At 36.9% G+C, this 27,462-nt stretch overlaps 1 protein-coding gene across 14 annotated transcripts in view; it reads left to right on the forward strand.

Moving 5' to 3' along the window:
- The window catches only part of LOC124298213 (histone deacetylase 4), a 106,479-nt gene that overhangs the window by 61,520 nt on the left and 17,497 nt on the right, over window positions 1–27,462 (forward strand). For 5 of the 14 annotated variants that reach the window (XM_046749921.1, XM_046749913.1, XM_046749915.1 and 2 more), the window contains 3 exons: window positions 10,891–10,950; window positions 15,428–15,585; window positions 24,857–24,961. In XM_046749921.1, coding sequence (XP_046605877.1) covers window positions 10,891–10,950; window positions 15,428–15,585; window positions 24,857–24,961 — 323 coding nt within the window. Of the gene's footprint in view, window positions 1–8,703; window positions 8,726–10,800; window positions 10,832–10,890; window positions 10,951–13,944; window positions 15,291–15,427; window positions 15,586–24,856; window positions 24,962–27,462 lie in introns of those variants that run through there. The other 9 variants (XM_046749916.1, XM_046749920.1, XM_046749923.1 and 6 more) reach the window with 7 other exon arrangements.

Raw genomic sequence — 27,462 nt, forward strand, 5'->3', positions numbered from 1 at the left:
ACCCTTTAAGTACCTGCGAGAAGATGTTGCAGAGATAAGAAACTTCATTTGGCCAATTATTAACTGGGATTTTTTTTATTTATTTTTTTTTTTTTTTTTGCCGCTGATTTTATTACACGTACGTATTCGTTCACGGACTCTTAACTTTAGTCTTGATGATATAATTCAATATTATCGAATACGAATCGATAGTCGGAAAAACGAAAGCGCGACGAATATTTACGATTGAATTTTCGCCGTTGCATATGATATCATATATACCGTGTATTAGTAACAAGTTGAGTGCATTGAATAAATGAATGAAGATGCTTATGCACTTTTGTATCGAATACAGGATGAACTTTTAGGTGTGTAATGGTCTCAATGTTTTTTTTTTTTTTGAAAATTTGACCATAGATTGATACAAAAAACAGCTTCCCAATTTCTGTAAGAGCGTTTGAAAAATTCAAACCGTACGAGGCACCTTTTATAATTTTGCTACCAAGTTCCGGTTTCACGAGGCTTCGTTTAAGGCTAAAAACTAACATTTCGAAGGGTACTTTGGGTGAAAGAAAAATTATTTTTTTTGTTTCTTTTAAACCACCCTAATGTGTATACGTATACATGTAAGCATACGTGAAACTAAAATACTGCACACGCAGGTTATTATTAGATTAATAAATGACGTATATGTACAATTCGGTTTACAGGCAGCAATCGTGTTGTTCGTGTTAAGTGTTGTTGTCCTTTTGTAAAAATTATTCTTCATTCTCGTCGTCATCGCCATATTCACATGGTATAAAAGTTTTGAAACACATATCGCGGGCAGCTGTGAAGACATCGCAGCTCGACTAACTAGAACCGCTGTTAGTCGTTATACATCTATATATATATATATGTATATATATATGTATATATATGTCAATACTTTACTATATACATGATATATCACACGCGCGTTATCTTGAGTCCTTATCTCGCTCTCTGTGAGTTTCATTTTTCTTATTACCTCGTCTTTCCTGTACGATATATCGTTTGCTTTTCTTTTTGGCATATTATTTCCTAGTTCTTTTCTTGCTTTTTTTTCTCGTTTTCACTTATCTTTTTTCTCGTATCAAGTTTTTTCTATTTTTCTTTCGTCTTCACGCGGCACAGACGCGGACGTAATTGTAATTTACATATGGCAAGAGATTATTATCTATATATGTAAAGGCACGTACATGTACTTTGTTGTGTACGTTACTGGGGTATTTAATTTCAATCGATTTCAAAGTAATCGATTTGATCGACGCAGGTGCCTTTTATTGTATCGAGATTGGAATGTGGTACATGTAATATCTATAAATGAGATTGGCTGTGAGATTTGGACGCGTTTATACGGCGGCAAATGCGGCCACACGATCGTTTTAATGGAGCTTTAATCGAATCTTCACAACCTGCGCCTTGAGTGGATGACGTGAGAAAACAGAAATGTATTAAAAAAAAAGACTGTAAACGGACAAGAAAAATACACGCGTGAATAAAAAGTATGCTTTACTAAAACTTGGGTAAAAATGTTTCTAAAGTGTGCATCGTCGAACTGTTGGGCAAACAAATTTTCCCACTTAAAAAACGTTTCCAGGAGAAATTGACAAGTTTTCCGAAAATATTCCGTACCGTTTAATTTTAATATCAGCCGTGCAGACGGACTGGAGACTTTTCCACGTTTAGGTTTTGTAATAATGTTTTTATCTTTGAATATATGTATAATACACGCGTATCAGACGCGGTGTATCAGTGAAAAAGTAATCTCGTGAACCGAGTTGACGCGGCGATCGCGGTTTCATTATTCAGTTTCGATTTATTTTTTTTTTCTAAATGAAAAATAAAAAATATGCAAATAATGTAAAATAAGAACAGTGCAACAGGCTGGTTGGCCAAAAATCGGTACTTTTTATCGATATTTTATTACAGGATTGTCACACTTTAGGCCTAAGTATCAAAAATTTGCCAGGTGAGAATGGGAATTTAACGGGGTCATGTAACATAGACTTAATTATTGCATCGAATATGGTGGCGTTGAGTAAACAATGATGATTATAAGAATCGTAATTGATGTTTTCAACATAGTATAATAATAATAAATACCATATTTTTGCACAATTTTCGAATTTTCAAATTTATAAATGCTGGTTTATTATTATTATTATTTTTTTTTTTTGATCCTGCAATATATAACGATATTGATCCCTACAAATTTTGGGCCCCAACCCTAACTACTAACCTGTGGAGGAGAAGTAACGAATTAATTGGAGAAAAAATACAAGAACGCCGAGAGTTTCTTGTTGATTGGCGTGTCGTGTTTTAATTAGTTTGCAATTCGGAATTAGGTGACGTTTCAAATGCGTACGTCCGGAGAAACGACGACGACGACGACGGTAGTGACGAAGAGAACACTTTGCGGCAGGTTTAACCGACGGTAAAATCAGCTTAATTAACGTGGGCTTTTAATTGACTTATTATTTCGACGCCAGGAAAACGTGTCACGTTCTCTAAGCGGCGTTACAGTCGCCGGTCGATGTCGTCTAGCTCTCATCTACAGGGTTGAAGTCGGTGACGTTCTGCCGTTACGAAACATCGGGCGAAAAAACACCATTTTTTTAATTGATTTCGAAATATTAGTGCATTTGGTTTTATAAGGGCTTACCGAATTTCAGACAATTCCTAAAACTGTTTTTTCTCATCATTCAATCCTTACGATAACGTTGCTAACTTCAATACGATTCTCATCTCGAAAGATTACCGCTTCTTCTACCTTGTGCAGTTCAGATCTCTAATAAATATTGTCATCGTTACTATCGGTATTACAGATCGCGAGGTATTATGACATACACTGAGAAACATTTCATTCGTCATAGTAACTGGAAAAATTCAGTAAAACAGGTATCGTTGAAAGAACTGTTCGAATATTGTTGGAATTACGAAAAACGAGGTACGCCTAACCATTTTGCGATATCGTCGATCCTTTTTTGGTAATTGCAACGCAAAATCAGCTTGTTCGGTTTGCCGTACTTTTTTTATTTAAACAAGGCTTTAACGTCAATTTATCGTTGCACAAGCGTTAAATTTTCGCAACAGTTGCAAGAAAATCTAGCAACAGTGATCGTAATGAGATAGAATAGTAACGGAAACTAGACTTTCCGGTAACAGCTAGAAAACTAATTTTCATTTTCTACCTAGAATTATATTTTTCGATTGTGGTAAAAAATGAAAATAGTTAAGGACTGACCGGTAACAGGAACTAAAAATTTCTTTCAGTATACAAACCGACATAGATATTGCATATGATGAAAATTTTGCCGCCTAAATTCAATTCGTGTTCATGTATATAAGGAAGTCATGTCTGGCGATTGAAATTTGATTATAATTTTATTATTAAACAATATATATATATATATATATATATATATATATATATATATATATATATATAGGTATATATAATATATATATATACCGACGCCTGGCCGTTTATAATCGAGTTACGAGGCGAGTCGGTTTATTTTCAGAATTGCTCGTCACCGTACCAATTATCCAATAATCCCGACGTTTCTAAATTACCAAATTACATTCCCTCTCGGCTCCTCTCGAGCGTAGGTATACATATAATAATGTAACATTGAAACCCACGAGGAGGTGACTCACCGTACAGTCTCACCGTCATCTCGGCGATCATCCGCGGCTTTCGCGTGACATAACTGCAGCTTCTTAGCCTTCGGTTCATCCCCAGCCTTACGAATTGTAACGTTATTATTACATAACATACACGTTATATGTATTATTACACGTGTGTAATTCGTGCACATTTTGCGTGGCGCTCGGATTATTTGAAACTACGGCTAATTTCCTTTACCTCTTTTTTTGTTTTTTTCTCCATTTGCAGACACATTTTGCCTCAAGTTATAAAAAAGGCTTTTTATTTTCATTTATTTTACGTCCGATACAATTAATCGGAAACGGATCGAACTACTTTATGGAATTCGGTTGATTGTTTTCGGCTCATTTAAATTGTAAGAGTAATTTCCCAAGGCTTTTGGAAATATGAAAATTTTCGTATTTCCGCCGGAAGCTTTACAAGATTTTTTTCTACTTATTTGTCATATTTTCATCAAGTTCCTGTAATAGCTTTCATTTATTCATATCGTATAGTTTTCTTTTTTTTTTTTTTTTTTTTTTCCATTTCAGTCCAACCCTTACGCCACACACCGGAATCAAAATGTACCCCACGGCATGTTCACCGTAAATTCCATACGAAAAACATCCAAAATATAATCTGACTTGATCCGTAATAAATGGTGTAATGTCGTAGAAATCGTTAATTCATTTTTTTTTCTTGCACAAATTCAACTTCACTGAAATAAAATACCTTCTTTTTCTTTTTTCTTAAATATCTGTGTCTCGAGAGTTACTCAGTCAATCTTCACCTAAAAATATTGTAAAATTCAGTGTGATATAATTTTTTGACAATAACGATCCCTTCCTTTTTCCTTATAATCAAAATTTCATTTTGCCAAATAATAATATATTCGAGTGACAACTTGTTTTATACAGCGTACAGGGGTTAATCTTTCGTAAGTATAAAATTACGTCCACACGAAGCTGTTTTCAGTGGAATTTTGTCCAACTATTCGCGCTAGCTCTCTCTCGTCTCCAATTATTAGGATATGCAATTTCTTGCCTATAACAGCGTCGAGTTGTCCCGTGTACGATTGTTAATGACAAAGATAAAGCGAAACTTTGAAGGAAAAATCCTCCGTGAAAAAACGCGAAAAGAATGACGATTTTCCACCAGCCCACAACTTTAAAATACCCCGGCTCGCCGTCTATCGGTCTATTCTTGGCCAGACACTTTTTTTTTCGCTCTTCGTACCGTTCGCATATTTATACTTGTAACTATTTATACGTACACGAATCTTGCTAGTTTTGCGTCCGCTTCTCCGAATAATTAATGCCCGTGTGCACTGACATATATTTATACATATGTATATAAATAATACGTACGGTCTGCTTTTGCACGAGCGCTCTCAGACTGTCGGGTTAGCTAAGAGCGTATTTTTAGCCTCATTCTCTCGCTCGCTTTTCGTTTGCAAATTGGTCGAATCACCCGATAAAGGATCTCCATTAATAACAACGAGGATATTATACGTACGGCATGTGTGTGACAATGACCGTAAGTAAAAGCGCTTTTAGCGAGCGAATTTCAGACTCGTCAAGCGATTCTCGTCTCTGCAGCGTTTAACGAGAAAAATACGTCTGTTAAAATTTTTCTCAGCTGAGTTTTTTAATTTTTTTTATTTTCTTTTTAATACGCTCAACGTGTTTTAGGTTTTTATTACAAATTAGGTGGTCGTTAATTAGCAGTCGAACCTATGTTATTATAAGCGTATAATTTGTTTATATATGCACAGGTGAAGGGATTTGGTAACGGATAACCGACGCGACGTTAATGATCAATAAATTTGATCGATTGTGAGGAAAAATACCGAAATGAAACACGGTAATATCCCCCCGATGAGAACAAAGACGTGTGTCAGGTTCAGTTTGTAAACACGTAAAGTTTGAAAGAACGCTAATTGGACTACCTGATGAATTATTTATTTTTCGAGTAATAACGATCTATTAGTTTACAGTGCGACGGTTAATTCGTTCAGGAGATCCTGTCTGTGTAGTGTTTTATCTACGAACTAATTACATTTCGATAAAATTACTCTTCAATATTGCGGGAGAATTATAATAATTGCAATATATTGATCAGTATTTTCAAACCAATTATATGTGTTGAAACGTTTCGGGTTTATTCACGGACCGAATTTCGTCAGAATTTCATACGTAACACGAAAGGTAACGCGGAGGTTTCGCGCAAACTCGAATGTTATAATAATTTTAAGAATTTCCTGTCTCGTGAATAGAGCGGCCGGAAGGAAGGTGGAGAATGATTGTTTGTCGATTATTTGATCAACTCCTGGAAGAGCTTGCAACAGTTTGACCGTTTCAACTTGGTTTTCGAGATAGCCTCAGAAGTTGTTTCCTCACTCTCATGTGCAATGAATGGCACGAGTGGAATAAACCCATCATCACAGGCCGTGTAAACGGTTGAGGGTCAAATTTGATCTGTGCGTGTGAAGCACGACGTGGAAATAATGAAAAAAAAAAAAAAAAAAAAAAAAAAAAAGAAAAGGAACCGAGTCAATCTCAAATTCTTATTCTCTTCAACTCTCGCAAGGATTAAATTTTTCCGTTTCTGTGTTTACACATTGCAGAGTCTGACGTTTCATTTTCCTTGTCATGTCCATTTATTACATATTCATTCATTTAACGACTGTATTTTTTTGTTTCCTCATCTCCGCATGAGTCTCTGTATACTTATCTTTTTTTTTTTTTTTTGTTACTCTTTCCATGGTAATTTTGAATTTTTGTTTCTCCTGACGCCTGTGTTATTTTTTCCTCTTCCTTCTCGCTTATTAATTTCTTCTTACTCTCTTCGATTACAGCTTCGCGGTTCTTCTCTTATACCTACCTACCTACCTACCTACACTCTCGTCGCCTTGAACTTGAATCGAAGGAATGCACGGAGCAGTGACTCTTGTTCGGTGTTTGCTCGTTTTACTTGCCGCTTCTCGTTCGTTCGTTTCTTCCTTCTTTCCTTCCTTCCTTCTTTCAACTTCTCCATCACTTCACTGTCATCCGTTTCACCGTCATTCGTTACCGCAACGGCGATTATCCTCTTTGACGATACTCTTTTCCTTTTATTACTCATTCCTACGTCTTTTATTTATTTATTTTTTTTTTTGTTTATCGTCTTACTTGAGAAATTTCACTGTACAACTTTGTCGACATTATTCTCATATTCCTATTTTTCATTTCCACGTACGCACCTCGTTACGTACACGAACTTATAAATAATAAATTATTTCCTTACTTATCGTCTAAGGTAAAAGCATTCTGACATCTTTCCTCCTTTCCTCGACTGCAACTGCACGCCGGAAGCGAGTCGCTTTGTCATTGAATTAAACACATGGCAGAGATGAGAGAAATTCAATATCTGCAGCTCAAGTGATTGACAATCGAAACTGTATTCGTAAAACTGTTCTACATCCTGTGTTTTTTTTATATTTTCTTCCTTTCCATTCTTATCAGTTTCTTTGATTTTGAATTTGATTTTCTAATCCTTTTCTCATAAATAGCTCGACAATTCTGAGGAGAAGAAAATTTCTCGCGTCATCTGCGAAGAAGGAAATTTTTTATTACAGTCCTATGGTGACATACATACATATATATATACATGACAATATTATCTACGGTCAGAATTTTATTACGTGATGTTTATAGCCGGATGTTACACGATGTATAGACGAGATACGGGTTATGTTAGGTGTATGTATACGTATATACATATACATGCATATATGTCGGTGATGCCGGCGATGCTGCGGTTTTTAATGCAGCAGCAACCTGAATTATATTTTTAGACTTTGACCGGTGAGTCTTTTTTTTTCTTTCAACCTTTTCTTATCGTGCAGGATATTTCTTGCAGCAAAGCGCGTATAATCGTGCGTGGAAATAATTTTTTCACTAATAGAAGACGGCTTGCAAATCGCAAGCTCTGTGAGTTCGTTTTTTCTTCTTCTTATTTCCTTCTCATTCTTCGTTGCTTCTCTTTCCCAGGGAGCGAATAACGGGTTAAGTAGATTTCCTGCGCTCCAGTCTTGATTGCAATTCTCCATGTTACCATTTTTATCCTCACGTCTATTGTACTTGTTATTATTGTCGGTGTACGGCAATTATACCCGTTTAAAGATTACTGCCTGTACGTTATTGTAATGTATATCACACTGGCTTGCGTACGAATCATTTATAATTACACAATAATTGTATACTTCATATCGCGGCAGAAGAAAAAGTTCGTATGCATCGTGGTTATAATAAAATAGATATACGTTGACGTGCGTAAAAGAGGATAAGAGTATAAAATTTTCTTCATTACGAACAAGAACATTTCTTCTTTTATCTTACGTCGATATTGTGACAGATTGGAAATTTGTATTTCCCGTTTGAATATTGTAGCAACATTTTTTTTCTTAATCCTTGGAATTTCATGACTCGTCAACGCATCGGCATACCGATAAGACTGGAACGAACTTTTGTAGGGAATTGAACGTTCCGCAAAAAGTATACTTGTTTTATGATAAATCTACTATTTCAAAAGTTATTTGAGGTCAATGATCAACAAAGGAACTTAAATAACTTTACGGGGAAATGTAAAATATTAATATTAAGAGCTGAAACTTGGACAGCATCTTTTTTTCGTTATTTCGATCAACGTTGTCGATTTGCATTTTGTAAAAGAAAAAAAAAAACAAATCGTTCGATTTTTTTTGATACAGTCAACATATGCTTAAAACCCGAGCGAAAATCAATTAATCGTACACATGCGAAAGAGTAGAATTATTAATTTACTAAAAATTGACCGTCGTAATACGAATATTATACATCCGTTGAATGTAGCTTTGTATAGGTATACGTACGCATCAGACCTCCGTGAACGATTATAGAAGTGTGGAATTATACGAAGTGGAATTGAGAAACGGTGAGTTGGAATTGTGTTGTTCTGCCGAGTTATTAATAGAACGGTGAGTTAATCAATACGACCAATTAGTGATCACCTTGCCACGAGAAAGAAGAATTATGCATACACGTCGTATGTACGGTATGTATACATATAGGGTGTGTATTTACGTCGCTGACAAGTTCGTAAGTTGGTATCAGATCCGAGGTGTACACGTATACGAATTCCTGCGAGTCCTGTTGCGCTATCGTACTTATTGTTGGTCCGTGCACATCGTATGATGGGTGTTATTTATACTCGTAGTTGGAATAAAAGTAAAACCGAGTCTTCGGCACGTCGAGAAGACACGTTAAATTCATTTACCTGCATTATTTATTTGCCGCATGTGTAGGCATATATGCAAGCGATTTGCCTGACTTTTAAAAATTTTCCTTCGATTTCCAAAAAAAAAAAGCTTGGAGGAATTCTTAAATTATTCAGCGTCGAGATGTAAAAATAATTTTCCCTCGCGTATCTATATTATATTATATATAGATCCTTGAATAATTTTTCACCTCAAATAACTTTTGAAAGAGTAAATTTTTTCGTAAAATGATGAAAGATCTTTTTTGTAGATCGTTAAAAATTACACACAAAAATACGTCTGCGAATTTTTTGTACGACGCATCGTTGGCTAGTTATAAAAATCAAAACGAAACAAAAAACATTTTTCCCCATTTGTTCTTAGGGAAAATAGAAAAGTGCGATGCGCGACATTTCAATGTTGATACTGACAGCTGAAATTTCAACATGTGTATTTTTATACCCGAATGAAACTTTTAAACCTGTTTCCAATAAAAAAAAAACAAAAAAAAAAAAAATACACGTGTACCGTTGTATTGACAATATAAATTAACAGCAGAGGGAACGATTAAAATTCGAATAAAATTTATTTGAAAATTGAGGTGTATTTTAAAAAGCGGTAGTCTGCAAAGGTCGCGTAAGAAGTTCGACGTAAGTTTCATTTGAAAAAATCTTAGAAATGGATAAATTTTTTTTTATCTCAAGAATTCTGTACGGTTGACGTCATCGCGTTCGTCGCACAACCGCACCGCATATTTATACGTATTACCCGCACACACGCATGTTCGAAAAGCAAAGTATCAGGCTAATCGCGGTTGTGTATCATTATTTTTCGGAAATCACCGCACATGTTGTATTAAATATCGTTACGCTTTAACCCGGCTCTTGGGATTCTTCGTTATTGTTACACGTCACCCGCGTTTTTGTTTCATTAAACATTGTCCGACCGATCATCCGGGAACATTGCCGATATTGTTACGTACGTACAGACAAACGGCATATCATGCATAATACGTAGAGCTTGCGTACACGGAAAAGCATGTATGTATGTATGTACGTACGGTCGAGGTTCTATTATTATTCCCGAAGGCCGTTCTTTCTGTTATACGTATCGTGCATTTTACGATAGGCAACTTCGTACTTTGGTAGATACATTGTTGTATATTGTACGATACGTAGAACGAAGCGGCGAAGCCTACGTCTAAATATAAAACTCCTATTCGTATGTTGTATCGTTATACGCACATGTACGGCAAAAGCTACAAGTATAAATAATGTTTCGCGTGTGTGAGAAGCGGGGTGTTGCGCGATTCGATGGATGGACGACGATTGCTGTTTATTACATACTATGTACCTACATATTACAGTTGATTTTCAATCGGACCTACGTCGTTTTTCTTTCTCCTCTATAGTCGTTAACAAAGTTGCAGGGATTTGAAAAATTTATACACACATGCATACATATACGTATGTATGCATACGTACGGCGTACATGTTTCACACGCCATTTATATCCCGTTTTATACGAAGGTTTTCCACGAAGAATCCACGACCGCAATGTTGATTTGCCATAAATCCAGCGCGTATACTTTACAACATAAATGTGCAACATACACCGCGTATCGCGATTCGTTGATATTTTATGCAGGCACCACATCGGCTCTCCGTTTAACCGCAACGATGATGACGATAATAACAATAACAACAACCGTAATAATCTTAGTAATAATAGTCATGCTTAAACGCTAATTATTCTTATTCGTGCTACTCTGCCGGAATTAATATTATTATAACGTGTCAGCACGTAGTTGGTTAATTTGAAAACAAAATATCTTCTCATTTTTCCAACAGCTGTATTTTATAATCTGTTATTGCCGATGTGTGAAACTATGCAAGAGAAAGGAGGTAAAAAAAAAAAATAAAAAACAAATCACACGCTTAATCACGTTTCCCATTTGTTCCAGAAGACGTGGGCTATAGAAGTGTCGAGATATCGTCCGCCTTCGCGCATATACCCCAAAAAGGTGAGTATTCGTACGCATACGTACATACATACATATATAACGATAATGCATTACACACTACGGTTTTGCAGAATCGAATCGGAAGTAAGGAACTTTTTTTTCATTATTTATTTCATCATATTTTTACCGTAGTAAAGATAAAATAGCCGAGTTAAAAAAAATAAAAAAAAAACAAAAAAAACAAAAAACAAGAATAGGATAATTTTCGATTCGTGCGAATGAAAAGAACGAGAGATAAAGTCGGAGAATTTCCTTAATAACGCGGCGAGTGATCGATCGTTGAGTAACGAAGAATAAAATCCGTTTCGGAGTTGGAAAGGTTCACCTTCGGGCGACTGTTTAGGTCGTCTTACAATTAACTTAGTTGGTCGGTTCGAACACTAATAAACGTATATATGCATACGAAGGAGCGGTGTAATAATGAAGCAACTTAATACCTCCTCGCCTGATCTCGCGGATTTAAATGGACGTAATGTCACCACGTGCGCACGTGCAAATGTCGAAGAACCGTCGCTCGGCCGATCGCGTCAATGTGTGACAAGCGTTTATTACTCTTAGTCGGTAGACGCTAATCGTTAGGATAAACGCGATTCTCGCACCGACCGACGATCGTCCTTTCAAATTTCATACCACTATTTTTACACACTCGCGTTTTTTTCTGTCTCTCTCTCTCTCTCTCTCTCTCTCGCTCGCTCACTCACTCGCTCACTCTCTCTCACTCCACGCGAATGTCAAGAATTTAACGAAGATGTTTTTCTCCCAGCGTTTCGCAGTGCAAACTTTTGGAATGGGTTCTTCCGCTACTGACCTGCGGTAAATTGAAACGGCACAGGTTCCTTGAACGACTCCACATTTTTTAACACTCGAACAATACACGTTACGTTATTACGACCGTTGGGCGTCAAAATGCTTGGGTAAAGTTGAATTGTATTATTTATTTGTTTTTATTTATTTTTTTTCTGTTCGTATTCAATAATAACAAGCACTGTATTATTTCATATTTAACGGTGAAGAAGCGTTGATGGCGTACAATATTTTTGTCACGTCAAAAGTAAGTGCAGAAATTGTTGAAATCTCGAAACGTATTTGTCGTACGTATTCGATAGATCAACATTTTTCTTCCTACGGTTTGCGGTATTTTCTTTTCTTTTTCTTGTTTTTTTTTTTCAATTATTATTCTCAACTGCAGTTTTTGCAAATTAAATAAGCCTATGCGAAGTTTCGCTTTCTTTTTTCTCAGTCTTTTATAATATAAAAATTCTTTGTTTAAATGTGACTTTCGTTCCTCTCGTTCGTTAATAAAATTATATATATATACATATATGAAAAGCCAATGAAGAACAATGCCAACAATAATGATAAGAATAATCAATCGTTAATTCGACATGTCTCGCAAGAGCCTTGGATGTACGAAGATTGTAGCGATTACACATGTTGTATCGAATGGCGAACGCCGTGATCTCGGCTCGTCGGTTATTAACGTAAATATCACAGCCGGTACTCATTGTCAGAATCAGCAGCAGCAGCAGTCTCTCGATTTTGCTGCACGAAATTATCTCCTCTTGCCTCAATAATTGCTAATTCCCGGATGGTCGTAAACGTCACTTCGTCATCGTGTGCGACACGCGGATGACGAGAAACGCGTATCTCTAAACACGTACATAATACGTCGAGAGTAAAGTTCACTTCGTTTCTTCAATTCATACGTGTTTGTACACACTCGCATGTGTTACGTTTATATATACAGCGCCTAATCATCCGCACGTATTTTATTTACAAATTTTTTACACATTTACATATGTACACACGTGTTGTGTATGTGTATGTACATCGTTTAAATAAAATTTCCTTCCCGGTTCACTGCCACCGTTTTATTATTATGCTTTCACACGTGTCTCTGTATTTATACACGTACGTGTGCCTGTGTAGGTATATTATATACACACGGAATTTCTGTCGCGAATTGGAAAATGGGCAAGGATATGATTGGAAAAAATAGGAAGGGAAAATATTGTCGAGAATACTGATCTACGTTACACCGACGGGTCATGGAAAAATCATACGTACGTATTTTAAAATCGCGGATGTTTTTTGTACAAGGGAATATTATAATAATAGTAATAACAATCGTGCGAAAAATTTTGCATATTACATCCTCTGCTTATTCAACAGAAAAAAATCTACCTCATATTGTGTACGTAAAAAAAAAAAAAAAAAAGACTGAAATTTCATATTTACCGGAATTGGCGTTACGCGGATTGTGAAAATCACGTTTTAATTGTTCGAATTTAATATCGTATTTTATTTTTGCACGCTACGTCACGAAAAACGTACAGCACACAATCAGTATTACAATCCGTTGTAATATCGTAATTACACGTATTCCCTCGCAGTGCAGACATTGCATACAAAGAGACTTTCCTACGTACGTGTAACCTTTGCTCGTGTATAAATAAATACGTCGACGCTTAGATGGCATATATTGCCTTGTATGCATATATGCACGCGTACACAAACACGTACATACGCGCATACGTATAACCTGGTACGTTTATCTATAAATATAAATGCGCGTTAAGATATGTAGATTTATTTCGCGTTGGTAGACGACGTCACGCGCTCTCTCTCTCTCTCTCTCTCTCTCTCTCTGCACACACACACACACTCACGCACCCCTCTTCTCACAGCCACCCATTTTTCCCCCTCCCATTTTATTTTCCCCACCAATTCGCGGAGTGCAAACCAGCCAACCAACAACGAACACTGACAGTGGTGTTTCACTTGCGAAGTTGGTATTATCGATACCATCGTAAGTGAGAGCACAAGAATTCTTAGTCGCGATCTCGATCGCTCCGCGCGAATACTTGCGGTTTGAATACGCGGGTTATTGACATGTAATATTTGTTGGTTTTTTTTTTTGGTTTTTTTTTTGTTTTTTTTTTTTTTTTTTTTGTAATCTTTTATAACGATAAAATTTTCTGTAAAGAAAAAAAAAATAAAAAAAAAAAAAAAAAAAAACACGTCGAACAAAACGACAAATTTCTTCGTAAAGTAAAGTTTGCGACGAGGAAATTTTCTAAAGCTCGTGTATGGATTATTGATGTTTTCATCGTGTTTGAACGAGAAAGATAATAGACGGGATAATAAAGAAAAGAGTAATAACAAACATCTTGTGACATTGTCGTTTTACGCCGTTGTTAAACGTTGCTGCTGCTGCCGCTGTCGATGGAAACGTCCGCGTCGCCTGTATAATATTGCAACTTGTGTTTTTATATTCGAAAAAGAGAAAGCGAACGATATGTTGTTTCGATGTGTTATATCGTGACTGCAGCGTACACGGTGGTATTTAAATCGAGTACAAAATAATCGGGTTCGCGATTAGCGAATTATAAAACAATTTTTCCGCGCAGCGTTCTTACGCGTATCTTCTAAAATTAGAAATTCGGCTCGCCTACGAAGCGAATATTCGAAAGACTTGCCGGGGGAAAAAAGAAAGAGAAAAGAAAAAGACTGAATAAAATTCCGAGTGCGCGGTAATCGTCCGGCGCGGGATTCTTTTCAATTTCAAGTTTATCAAACTTTTGAAACGTTCTTCGTTCGCGATATTTGTAAAAACTTGACAAAGTTATTCGGAATATCAGGGGAAAAACGTTCAGTGCCGGTGGTGGTGGTGGCGGTAGTGCTGGTGAAAAGTAATTGTTGTAAAAATAATAACAACAAAAGCAACGATAACAACAACAACAACAAGAATAATAATAACAATAACGATAATAGTAATATATGAATATGAAACAGGCGTGAGAGCAGATTGACTTTTTACATTTCGCGGAAGTGTTTTGACAAAAATAAAAAAAAGCAAACTAAGAATGAAAAAAATAATTTAGTTGCCAAGGTGTATCGGTATTCTTAAATTCGAACGACGCACGTCACCAGACTGCCTGTCTACCCACACGTTTTCGATTATGTATATACAATGATCATCGTATGCCTGTACAGTACACGGTGTGTTTTGCGCAAATACCGTGTATTTTAAATTTAGACGAGTCTAATTTTGCGAGTGACACAGTGTCGTCGTCGTCAGAGAGAGAGAGAGAGAGAGAGCGAGAGACTTGACACTTGTCAGTCTGCCCGCCCACACTTTTCCACATCTTTCGTCGTACAATCATGCTTATAACAGTGTAACATCGACGCGGAAAGAGAGAGAGAGAGATAAAACATATGCAATCAATAAGAAAAATCATAATAATTTGAAGATTTGTAAAACGAGGGGAAAAAGAAAGTCCGAAGAACAGTGAAAGATAAATTTGACGTTCGCGCAACGACGTCAACACCAACAACCGGTAATTGTCGATCGTTCCGACGAAGATGAGGATGATGTCCGTCGAGCATCATCCCTCGGCCTTCAGTCCCTACGTATCGAATCCCTCGCTCCGCCTAATGCCGTCAACCTTACCGGAAATGTGTATCGTATGTGTAGACATGGCCAGGGACACGCCGGGGGCCCCAATGTCGAGGCCTAGGGATCTAGCATCGGCCGGAACTACGACAACCACGGTTACTTCCGGGGCTTTCCACGCGGCTGCTCCTGACTCGGCGGCCCTTCACGGACACGCGCTTCAGCAGAAGATACTTCAGGTAATGTGGAGCCCTTTGCTTCTATTGCAATTACCGTCGAAATTTATTATTTGCCGCTAAGTAGACGCAGAAAGCAGAGAGAGAAAGAAAGAAAGAAAGAAAGAAAAGAACGCCTACTGATCGATGTGCGTATATTATGCGGAACGTCATTGTTGTGCAATTTGATCCATTAAATTGAAACATTTTTTTTTTTTTATTTTTCTCCGTCTTCTTTATACGATTCTACCTGCTTCTACGCTTCTCACTGCGGAAGTATGATAAACAGAGAGAAACAAAAAAAAATCCGTATTCCGAGTCTTGATCATTTATGTCTAATGTTGCGTGGTGAATAATCACGTAACTTTCTTTAACGAAGAAGATTTTGTTTCGTCGAAATATTCACGGTTCTTGTTAAGGTAATAAAATTGAAAGGGAAGATAAAAAAAAATAATAATAATTAAAAGAAAAAAACAGAGAAAAAGAAGTCGTAAACAAATACAGCCTTATTCATATTTTCCAGAACTTGAGTAATTGTCTAACGTGATTGTGCAAAGTTCGTAGAAATGAACGGTCGTGTGATATATAATATATAATATATATAAAAATATATAAAATATATATTGTTTATATTCAAGTTATTCTTTCCTTCGAATTCTTGTACTTGAATCTACACAAAATGGAATGAAATAATTCGTTCTATGAAAAATTTCGCCACGTCACACGGCCGTTTATTTCTACGAACTTTGCACAACCACGTTAGACAATTACTGAAATATATTGTATACATAAAGTAGGGTGTTTCAGAAAGAATGAATTTGCGATTTTCCACCGTCGCACCTCCGTAAAAACTTTGTTTAGGTCAAAAGTAAGGTTCTAGCAAAAGATGAGCGTTCTACGTTATGTGGAAGATCACGCTCAGTTGATTTTGCTATTTTATACATTTTTTTTTTCTTTAAATTTATAGAGAATGGTGGATAAATTTTTTTTTTTCTACCGCTTACGTCAATCATAATATCAATTTACGTCACTAAGACGACCCGAACTTGTAATAATAATTCTCCAGTTGATATTTGAGCAGTCTGTCCGACGATCGTTTCGTTATCAACTCAATTTCATAAAATAGTTACAGTTTAATATGAATTTTTAATTTAAGAGAATTAGATTACCGTTTTATATATCGTTGCGTTACGGATCGCGATCTTTGAGCTGAATATTTAAAATGTCGGGAAAGAAATAATAATCGAATTGCTACAATGTGTTTTTTTTACAAATTCAAAAAATTTTTGAGACAACACGTGAAAAATCAAACGAGCGCAATCTTCCACGTAACGTGGAACGCTCGTCTTTCCGCAGAATTTTTCATTTGACCTAAACGAAATTGCCACGTCGGAAGATAATTTTTTTTGCTGAAACACCAAAATACACGGTCCGTGTGTGAGTCAATAATGTTATTATCTTACGTAAGGAAATTCTCAATCGTCGCACCGCTTTTAATCTCTCTCTTTTTATTTTTTTCTTCGTTCTCTTGATTTCCCCTTTTATTCGCAGCTGTGGATATAATTCAATCGATGAGAAGTTGTCATTTCCATTCGCGGAATTCATTATTGTACGGTGTGCGTGTGTATTATAATAACGCCTGTTGCAAAACTACGATTATATTACATATATTAACATTATAATACATATATGTTTAATGTAAGTTTTCCATCGCGCCAATCGGCACAATTGGAAGTTTATGTTTTTTTTTTTCTTCTTTTTCTCCTTATTCACTCTTTTTTCACAACTCGCTCGCACGTCCTCGTTTCGAATGCCGATTAGTTTCGCGTGCGCGTTTTGAAGGCAGAGTTTAGTCGGCACGACGAGGCAACGACTGAGTGAACATTTATACGATTGTAGGTATAACGAATCTCAAAAGAGAAAAAAAAAAACAAAAAAATTTATTTCTTTCGTTCTTCTTCCTTCATCGATAACCGTTAGAATACAAACGGATAGAAACGAGCAGCATATATTTTCAATTTCCTTTTCCAAGTTTTATCTTTAGAATCGATACACGACGCACGATCAATTTTGTACGTGACGTCACTCAACGTTAATACATCCGTATCTTAAACTCGTGCGTGAATATTTTCTAAACGTGTGTTAAAGATTGTAAATTCGAGGCGAAGCGACGCGAACGTATGTAGAAATTTTTACATACACCCGAGGTCCGACTATTTCTTATCTTATCGCTTACAGAGTGACCTCAATAATGGAATGAATTCCGTGGCCGTGTCTATATATAGAACTTATCGTTCACCTATTGCTACGAATATCGACACGTGTGTTACATATACCATACCAGTCTACTTAGTATGTATTCGCATCGTGTGTCGGGTATATTTGCATGCGCGAGGTCAAATAATTACACGAAATACAATCAACGATGCGTTGAAAAGTTGTAAATTAAATATCTTAGCATTTCGTGCCCGTTAAAGTGTTTTTAACCGCGTATTCGTACGCGATAAAATGTCGTATGAAAATAAATAATGTTTCAGTGAATCGCAAGGTTGAAACAAATGAACACGCACGAACGCAAACGGATAACACGGTTAAAAATAATTATCATTCTCGTCGGGGTTTGTTAGAAAAAAAAAAAAATATTCTTTTACCAAATCGTCGAAGCACAGCCTGCAAGTTCAACTCTGCCGTTATTATTTATTTATTTATTTGGTTTTTCTTCTTTATTCACGCGTACATGTACCCGTACAACCTGTGAAAAGAAACAACGTGACGTAAAAAAAAAAAAGTAAAAAGACGGAAATTTTTGTTTCTACCGTTTCTTCGCGTTGTAAAATTTTTTTTCCATCCTCATCTTCTCTTCACCGTTTCTTCGTTGCCGGTTATACGTATCGATATACGTATAATACGACGTACCGTGCATACGGCTATTTCTAAACTTCATTGTTATCGCAGAGCGCGGATTCCCTGCGTCAGAGAAGAGCCGAATATTTTTTTGTACGCCTGATATCTGTAGAACATACCGTGCGTAGAAACGACGATTTATTTATTTGTTGCGTGTGTTTTTTTAAATAATTTTTTTTATTATTTTCTTCCCATTTTCCATTCTCATTTTTCTCTTATTACCTTGCAAAAGCGAATCGCAAGTCGAACGGTGCTAATTGGGGACGTGTTCTTCTTATTTTTTTTTTACCACCGCACGTACGTACTACGTCTATCCTTTAATTCTTACATCCGTTTGTCGTCTAACGATATTTCGCTATTCATACAAACGTCCGTTCTATCCGTCTGCCTGTGTTACGTGCATGTAACGCGCGACAATCGTACGCGTGCATATTTTCTCGTATCTTATCGAAACAAGCTGCAGCTGATTACGACTCTCAATCAAATTATACGAATATTGTGCATCGGAATGAAATACTCGAGACGTAGTATTTAATTATAATTGACCGCGTGGAATTTACTCCGTTTCGTTGTTATTACCAGTTTTATAGTTATATAAAGAATTTCGATAATGCGTACCAGCATCGTTCGATAAGCTGCTGCGTGTCAGCTCGCCGGTTATTTCCGTACTAATCTGACCCTGAATTATAATATAGCTCTGGATATATATATATATATATATATATATATATATATATGTATATATATATAAAATATGTGTATTTTATACACACACACACACGTGTTGCATGGAAACAGGATACATTTATATATTATATAAATAAATTCTTATCGCTTATTCGCGTGTTTGCCGAATAATTGATGCACAGTTTTTTAGCCACTGTTTAGGTCGGACACAAATTTGCCCGGGCAGTATTGACGCGCGAAATAACGATTACAAACAAATTCTCGTCCGTAATGCGTGCGATGTTTACTTGAACAGAGAATTCTCATCTTTGCGCGTACGAATATAACACGTATGTAAATACGAATCTTATAATATATAAATAATATACCGGATTCCTCCTGAGAAAAAACAAAAATACTTATGGAAAATGATCAATTTTCTACGAATCGTTCGCGTCACCCTTTCCAATAATCTTTTACGACAGGTACTCGTCAATGATTATTTTTCGGGTTTTATCCGTTATGCTTTTCAATTTCCGGAAGTAAATTTACAGGGTTTTTTTCTTTCTTGCAATATCTTAATTTTTTTATTTCATTTTTTGCACGACGTGCTGTACGTTTTTACGTTACGCGAGAGTTGATACCGTTATGTCTAAATTATACCTGTTTAATAACGAGGCGTTTTTAGAAGGTAATCAAGAAATTTCGCAAACTTTAGACACGTCCGCGGATTTTGCAATCGTTGGCCGCACGTGCTCGCGGCATTGTACGATATAAATAACTATATATTCTAGAGATATTATCACTGGCAGTTTCGCAATTTTTATTATACAGACTTGTTTAACGAATCGGCTCGATGTCGGTTTTCAAAACAAATATTCCCTTCTCGTCTCTTTGCTTTTTTAATTATACATGTTTTTACCTATCTATAAATTTTTCCTGTCCCTCGTCGATGATTATAACAACGAAGCGTCGTTAAATTTACATATCGAATATTTATACGGTATCTAAAAATGTTTATACACACATAGTGAATAATACGACGCTCTTGCAAGTTTCGCAACGTCGAGTGTCCGCATATTTATGTATAACATGACGCGTAATGTCGTACACATTATGGTCGCGTCGCGTTGTCCTCGTATACGTATGGTAGCAACGTTATTTTAGGTATAATTAAATTCAATGCTATAAAATTTCGATGTAATTTATTTTTACGCACGTCTTATTATAATCGAGCGAATAAACAGTCTAATCAAATATCCATAGGATTAAAATCTTGATTCTTGAAGGAGGTAAAAATAAGATGTACAAAGAGTGAATAAAGAGAAGATAGCTTTGACGAGTCGTAACGTGGTACAAAAAACGTGCGTGAGGAAATAAATAAAATAAATAAAAATAACGATAAAAAGAAACTCTACGTTTCAAAGCGTATTATACGTATATATAATGTACAATGTTATATATATTGCGCCTGATGACCGTGAGAGGTTTATACGGATTCATTCGTATCTTATCGTCCAGGCTCGCACTCGATACATACACCAAATGTAAATTGCCGGCATTATGGCCAATGCCATTACAAAGTCCAACGTAGATCCGTATACGATCCATTCGCCCCAAGGAAGTACCTGGAACAGATTGATCGTTGGGTATTTTTTTTTTTTTTTTTATTCTAATTTCATCGAGAAAGTAAATGATTTCTGTGAATTCGAAGCAATACGCTTGAAGTATGCAGACACGCACGTCAGGGAATATAAATCGTGACGAGGTGAAAATAAAAAATGAAATTTAAGAAACACAGTGGAGTTGAAAATAATTTTTTCTTTTCCGCGCTTTATCGGTGTATGGTTTTTTTTTTTTTTTTTTTTTTTTTTATCGTGCGTGGAAATAAAAAAATATAACCTGAAACTTTGCCGCGATCAATGCGAGAACCACGAATATCCATAGGATGAAATTTCTGTAGGAAAAATGTCCATCCCACCAGCTCGCGAATTCCCGGGAAAAGTTTCGGGATTCCGCATCGCGTCCGTTCCTATAATCCGCGTCCACCGGATTATCATCCCGATCCGCGTTACGATGCCGTTCGTCGTAATCTTGAACCCAATCCCCGATTAAACCGGCGACGTCTAATTCCGTAAAGACCGGAAGTTCCCGACCTTCGATGCCCGCCTGCAAGGTTAGACAGTAGTTGACAAAACCTTAAATTACAGACATTTAAAATTATACTCGATTGTGTTTAATTGTTATAAATATCGTAGGTAGGTACATACGTACATGATAAAAAAAAAAAAAATCAAACATTTATTTACTAAATATTTTCTCAATCCAATTGTTGGAATATCGGACAGAAACCTCGAAACAAGTACCCAAATGGTCGGGGAGGTGTTTGTGTTGTTGTTGTTTTTTTTTTTTTCGCTTTCAAGTGGTTACAAAATAGCTGTAGACGAATTCTTATGCGTTGGAAAACGAAGGGTTAACGAAACTCACGTTGCCTATATCAGGGCCGGTGTTGTAAAAACCGATTAAAGTCGCAGGGTGAAATTAATATGTAATGACGAGGGATGAACGGGGATGATTTTTTTTTTTTACCGCATCCGAGGCGAGGGTTACGGAACTCAAGGGGGCTCTGCACATCGGACAAGGTGGCGATTTCGTTCGACGCACCTCGCAGTATCTGGCCAAACACTTGGCGCACAAAAAGTGACCGCAGGATGCTCGGACTCCGGTTTTTCGATTTCCGAGACAGACCGGGCAGACCTCGACTCCGTTGTACGAGGTGCTGATCGATCAGGGGAGGCGAATTTTATTTATTTGTTACCTTTGTTTGTTTCTTTTTTTTTTTTTCTTCAAACTCAATCGACCGTCAAGCAAGAACGAAGTTGAATCCAGCACGAGCCAGATTCAGCAGGCAAACGTGCGTCATTTTTTGGAAATAGAAAAATGCGGTTCCGTTTTACCCTCGTAATTTTGTAAAAGTATTCGGGGTCCGAGGTATTTCACAAAATTTTCATTTTCTATCTTCGCTATCTCGATTTCGAACGAATGCTTAGATCGTTTGGCTGCTGATTCTGGCTGCCAGCTTCAGCCTCGTCACGCGTGATACTTTTTACTTTTTTTTTTTTTCTTTCTTTCACCTGGAGTGATTTTTCATAAGGGGGCTCGTTATGGTTTCTTTCGACGCGTCGTCAGCCGCGGTCGAATCGTGGGGAAAGTATCTTCTCAACGCGTAGAAAAACCGCCTTCCGTTATCGGCGAAATTGATTTTTTTCGCGAGAAAAAAGTAGCCGCCCAATCCAACCGCCAGCAGTGTTGCTCTGGTTAAAAAACCACGCCAGCTATTCCCGCAGGAGCCAACGGATTCTGGATTTACAGGGTGAAGCTGGGCGAAAACCGTTTGCGGTTTTGGGTAATCCGAAATATTCATCTCGTTAGCGACAAGCCGGATTACGCGGTTTACGCGTGAATAAAAATCGGTCTTATTTATTTATTTATATTTTTTTTTATTTAACGCCGATTCGCGGTAACCGCGAAGAAATTTTACTTTGTCTTAATTTTTTTTTCTTACTTTTTATTCCTCAAATTTCGCGTTTTTCGTTAACAAAAATTTTCGTACAAACGACAGGTTATGACAGTTTTTGAGACTGTGGCGCGATTCAGGCGGAAATAAACGATTTCAACACCGCGAAATCATGTGTCACAATTACCACCATACGGAATTTCCTACGAAACATATTTTCTCATTTACGTCTCGCGATAAATTAACCGCGAGCAGAGGGGTTAACAATATTGGGTATTGAATTATTTCGCGGGTTATTTTATTATTCTCTACGTGATTTGCCAATTTTTTGACATTTTCAAACCGTGCAATACGTGCCTGCAGACAACGCATTGTATACGCGACACAATTGTTCGCTGTACGAATTGACAAAAAAAACGATGCGAGTCATGGCCGCTGTTGTCAAGGCTCCGCGTCACTTCACTTCTGCAATAACTTTTGCACGTTTTATGCAGTCTTATTATTAGATTATCTACGTGCATACATTTTTTTTTTGCCGTATCCAACTGATACTCGATCGATGAAATCGCATTCTTTACACAGTATAATATATATATATATATATCTTATATATATATATATATATATATATAGAACGTCTGTTTAACCCGCTGGCGATTCGTCACGACGGATATTTATAGAATTCACACATCGACGGTGTACTTTCCTATTTTCCATGAATTGTACTGTGTTGTACAAATATATATATATATTTTTTGTATTTTACTCACTACAAGTGTAACTATAAGCTATAGATGACGATCGCAAATCGTCCAACTATTCCCGTCTTCATCGTCATGTGGGTGGATCGACCGAGTTTTATCTTGACGAAAGGAAATCCATTCCTCGGAATTCGAGCTATTATTACATGTCCACCTAAGACGTACGCTGTTTACAATTATTCATGCAAACGACATCTTGAATAGTTTTTTACTCTTTTACCGGTCGTATATTTTGCTGAATTTGCATTATAAAAGATAGTAGAAAAAAATTTGTTGTAACAAAATACTCAGCCAATGAAACGGAGGAAGGATAAAAACGAGCACGTTATTACGCTGCTGATTTATACTAAATTGTATTTTTTTCCGAACTAACGTTGTCGACTCAACAATAGTTGTGAGTTAGAATTCAAGGAAATTATTCTCTAGTTGGCGAAGGAAGTTCTGGTCTTGCTCGGAATTCGAATTACCGTAACTTCGCGTACATGTGAATATATGATATTATCTTAAACGTTATATATATTCTCGTAGCGGACGATACGACACGAGGATTTCTCGTAATTTATTTGTCGAATCATTATGCACAAATAATATCATATAAAATTTTCTTTCCTTCATATCACGGTTAGACGTATCCACTTGTCGTCTTTTATATAAAATAAAACTGCCGCAAGTAGGTCATAAAAATTGAAGTACAGAAAGAATTCGGCTGAAATTTGAAGTAATAAAAGTTCTAGACTCTTGACTTTTTAATAATATATATTTTTGTCCGCTTTCGTACATAGTCGGGTTCTAAACTCTATGCGATTCCCTCCTGCATATTTTCCTTCCAGCAAGGGAAGTGTGTGGGCGAATCCAGTCCCTGATCCACGTGGGTAAAAAAATGATTTTACCAATTGGACACATCCCGTGGCCTGCAAGCCACCACGTGCACTAAACGTTATACGTGATATTGCGAGTGCAGCGACAGCGTTCAGTCAGTATATAAATGTCCTCTTCTTCTAGTTGACACGCGTCCGTAGGAAGAGCTTCTTGATACTCGTTGCATGGCACGTCTCACTATACAACTGTTGAAATCAATTTTTTTATAAATTTTCGATTATTGAATCGAGAATGATATAATCGTCTGTTTGATAATACAATAATGATCTACTTCTAACGACTACGTTACACCTATCATAGATCGTTTAAAATTGATCTGAGGTGAAGACAATTTTGCCAAATTTACTCGCAATGAGATAAAAACTATTGGCCGTATTTTTATCCCACTGGCGTCTTACTTGGAGTTGCGAGATGTATATATAAAAAAAAAGAAAAGGCAACTCAACTCTTCTCGCTATTTTCAATCAATCGCGGTTAAACGCAGATCGATTGTCACGTTTTCAATCCGCGTCAAACTGCAGTTGTAATTGTTCGAACTTGCCCTTGAGGTGTCTGGGTTTTTTTCCAGCTACAGCAGCATCATCAGCTCCAGCAGCAGATCCTACGGCAACAGTATCACGCTCAGGAACGTCAGCTGGCCCAACTCCACGAGCAGCAAATGCACCAACTTAGGGTAAGAAAAAAGTACGAATTTACAGTCGTTGTTAACAAGTTTACAATTAACGCGTACGAGGCAAATTGCAACATTTTACAAGAATTTCACGTACCGTACAATACACGTAGATCCGCGAATTTGTATGATAATAATAATAATATTGATAATACGAACATCGTCGGTTATTTATTATAAGAAATGAGAAGTAAGAAATTGCGAATCTGAGGCAGTGAACGATTTTTGTCGTGAAATAATATTATTATTACCACACTCGCAAAGAATGAGTCAACGAGCGACCTTTGAAGACTTGTTAACTTTTTTATTTACCAATCTAAAAATAACATCGCTTTGGTATCTCGCTTTTGTCGTACGGTTCTTTTGTGTCACGTCGTTCTTTGGTTCTCGTTGGGATTCTGCCCGGGGAGAAGTCGCGGATTCATAGATTTCTCTGGATTTTCTTCTCGTCTTTTCTCTACCCGCATCTAACGCAAACCTACGCTGTACGGAGACTTTGGCGTGCCTACGAACGATTTATAGATTCTACAATACGCTGCAGCGTAAATAACGACTCTTGAAACTTTTTTTTAACGAATACCGCAAGTGTAGCTAATTGCCTCGATCGTAAGTTCAAGTTGACTTTGTTAAGTGGCTTCATAGTCGTGGTCGGTCATATTTCTTACGATTAGTCACTTTTTGTCAAATTTTTTTTTTCAAGAAATAGACACTTGCGTCACTTTTTCCATCGTTATTGAGTTTCGAGCGTGAATAATTGTGTCGCACGATTATTTTTCTTCCACGCCTGTATCCGATCGACAAGATTTTGTTTTTCAAGTTTTATTGTCAATAAATTCATAAATCAGAGTTATTGTTAACTCGTAATTCATAATTACTAAACATATTGTACGGTGATAAATTTTTCTGATGTGAAAAAACTACGTGAATAAACAAGGAAAACTCGTCTGCAGCGACATAATCAAAAATAGGACTATTTCGGAATGAGATGAGTAACGATGCTGGTTAAACTTCACGTTTGATTATTCTACAACAATTTGAGTAAATTTTTTCCACTTTTTTTTGACACGTGAATTATAATTCGCAAATAACATTTCGGCTACGATATAACGTAATTGTTAAACCAAATTATTGATTTTCTTAAGAGCGGAAAGCTAGCTCGTGTTTTCATCATTTTTACACAAAACTCATCGTTCAAAGAGAACGGGAATTGGGTGGCGATAATTATTGGAAAAAATTCGGTGCCGAAATGTTGAGATCCTGCAGTTTTTGATTCCGGGCACGTCTGACCCCCGTAGCGGAAGTTAGCGAATCGCGGTCAACCGGTATGCTTTTACTCGAACATCAAGTATTTATAGACCATGCAGCCCGCGAGACTTTGAACCTATTCGATCTATGGCGAAACGTGTGTGTTGGTATAAAACCACCGCCCTGGGCGTATAATAAAACGCGAAACACCGGCAACTCTTCTTCTTCTTCTTCTCTCTCTTTATATCCTCTCCATACTCACTCACACATGCACATATACGTATCCATCATCGGTCATTAGTCTTCCGGGCCTCGGGTCTCGATTTAAAAAAGCCTATGGTCTATTATTAATTCCTTCGTCGATGGAACGGGGAATTAGACATCGACCGCAAGTTTACAAAAATCTAACCCAACCTAAGCGTCGCGTTCTCGTCGTCGTCCATACGTGTATTTATACTTATATTTACACGTATAATGCTCGATATTCTTTAAATATGACATTCGTCGGGGATTTCATTCCGAGACGAATCGCTGTATATGCTTATAAAAAGAGACGGGTCAAGAAACTCATTCTTTCACGTGACGTATAATGTAATACATATATGTATATTGTATATGATTGAATATTTATCTTTGTTATAATTTAACGAAAATTCGTTGTAAAATGGCGGGTGTAGTTCGTGGAGCGCAGCGACAGACGGATGGTTAAAATTCTCGAGGAGCCTTCCTCGCCTGCCATTAAAATCAATGCGGTGACCGCGACTCTTATAATCTATATCCTTATACCTATACCGCTTGTCGTTAGGTTCGTATTTAGTCGAGGGATATCAGAAGAGAGTCAGCCATGCCCCGTTGTACGCGTCTGTACGGCGAATGTAGGAGAGACACGTGCGTTACCTCTTTTTTCGCCTCGCAATCTTAATCAGTCAGACGTGTCAATAGCTGACGGAAACCGCAGGCGCGTGTCGCACGTAACCGGAAACGCTTGACGTCAAAGGGTGCGGCGTTACGTCATCGCAAAAACGCGATTTTATTCGATGTGTCGAAGTTATAGAGAGAGAGAGAGAGAGGGAGAGAGAGGGGGAGAGAGTGTGAGAGAGGTAAAGGAGGGAGGTCGAATTGATACACGGAATTGTGGAAAAGGGTGTAAGGAAAAGTTTGTGAAATTTTGGTCCATGTATAATTAGGATAACTGTAGACGGAAAAGAGATTATATTAGACATATTTGCAGATTATCGTTCGGCTTGTTATTCAATTTA

Source organism: Neodiprion virginianus, chromosome 2, assembly GCF_021901495.1.
Source record: "Neodiprion virginianus isolate iyNeoVirg1 chromosome 2, iyNeoVirg1.1, whole genome shotgun sequence".
Taxonomy (NCBI): Eukaryota; Metazoa; Arthropoda; class Insecta; order Hymenoptera; family Diprionidae; genus Neodiprion; species Neodiprion virginianus.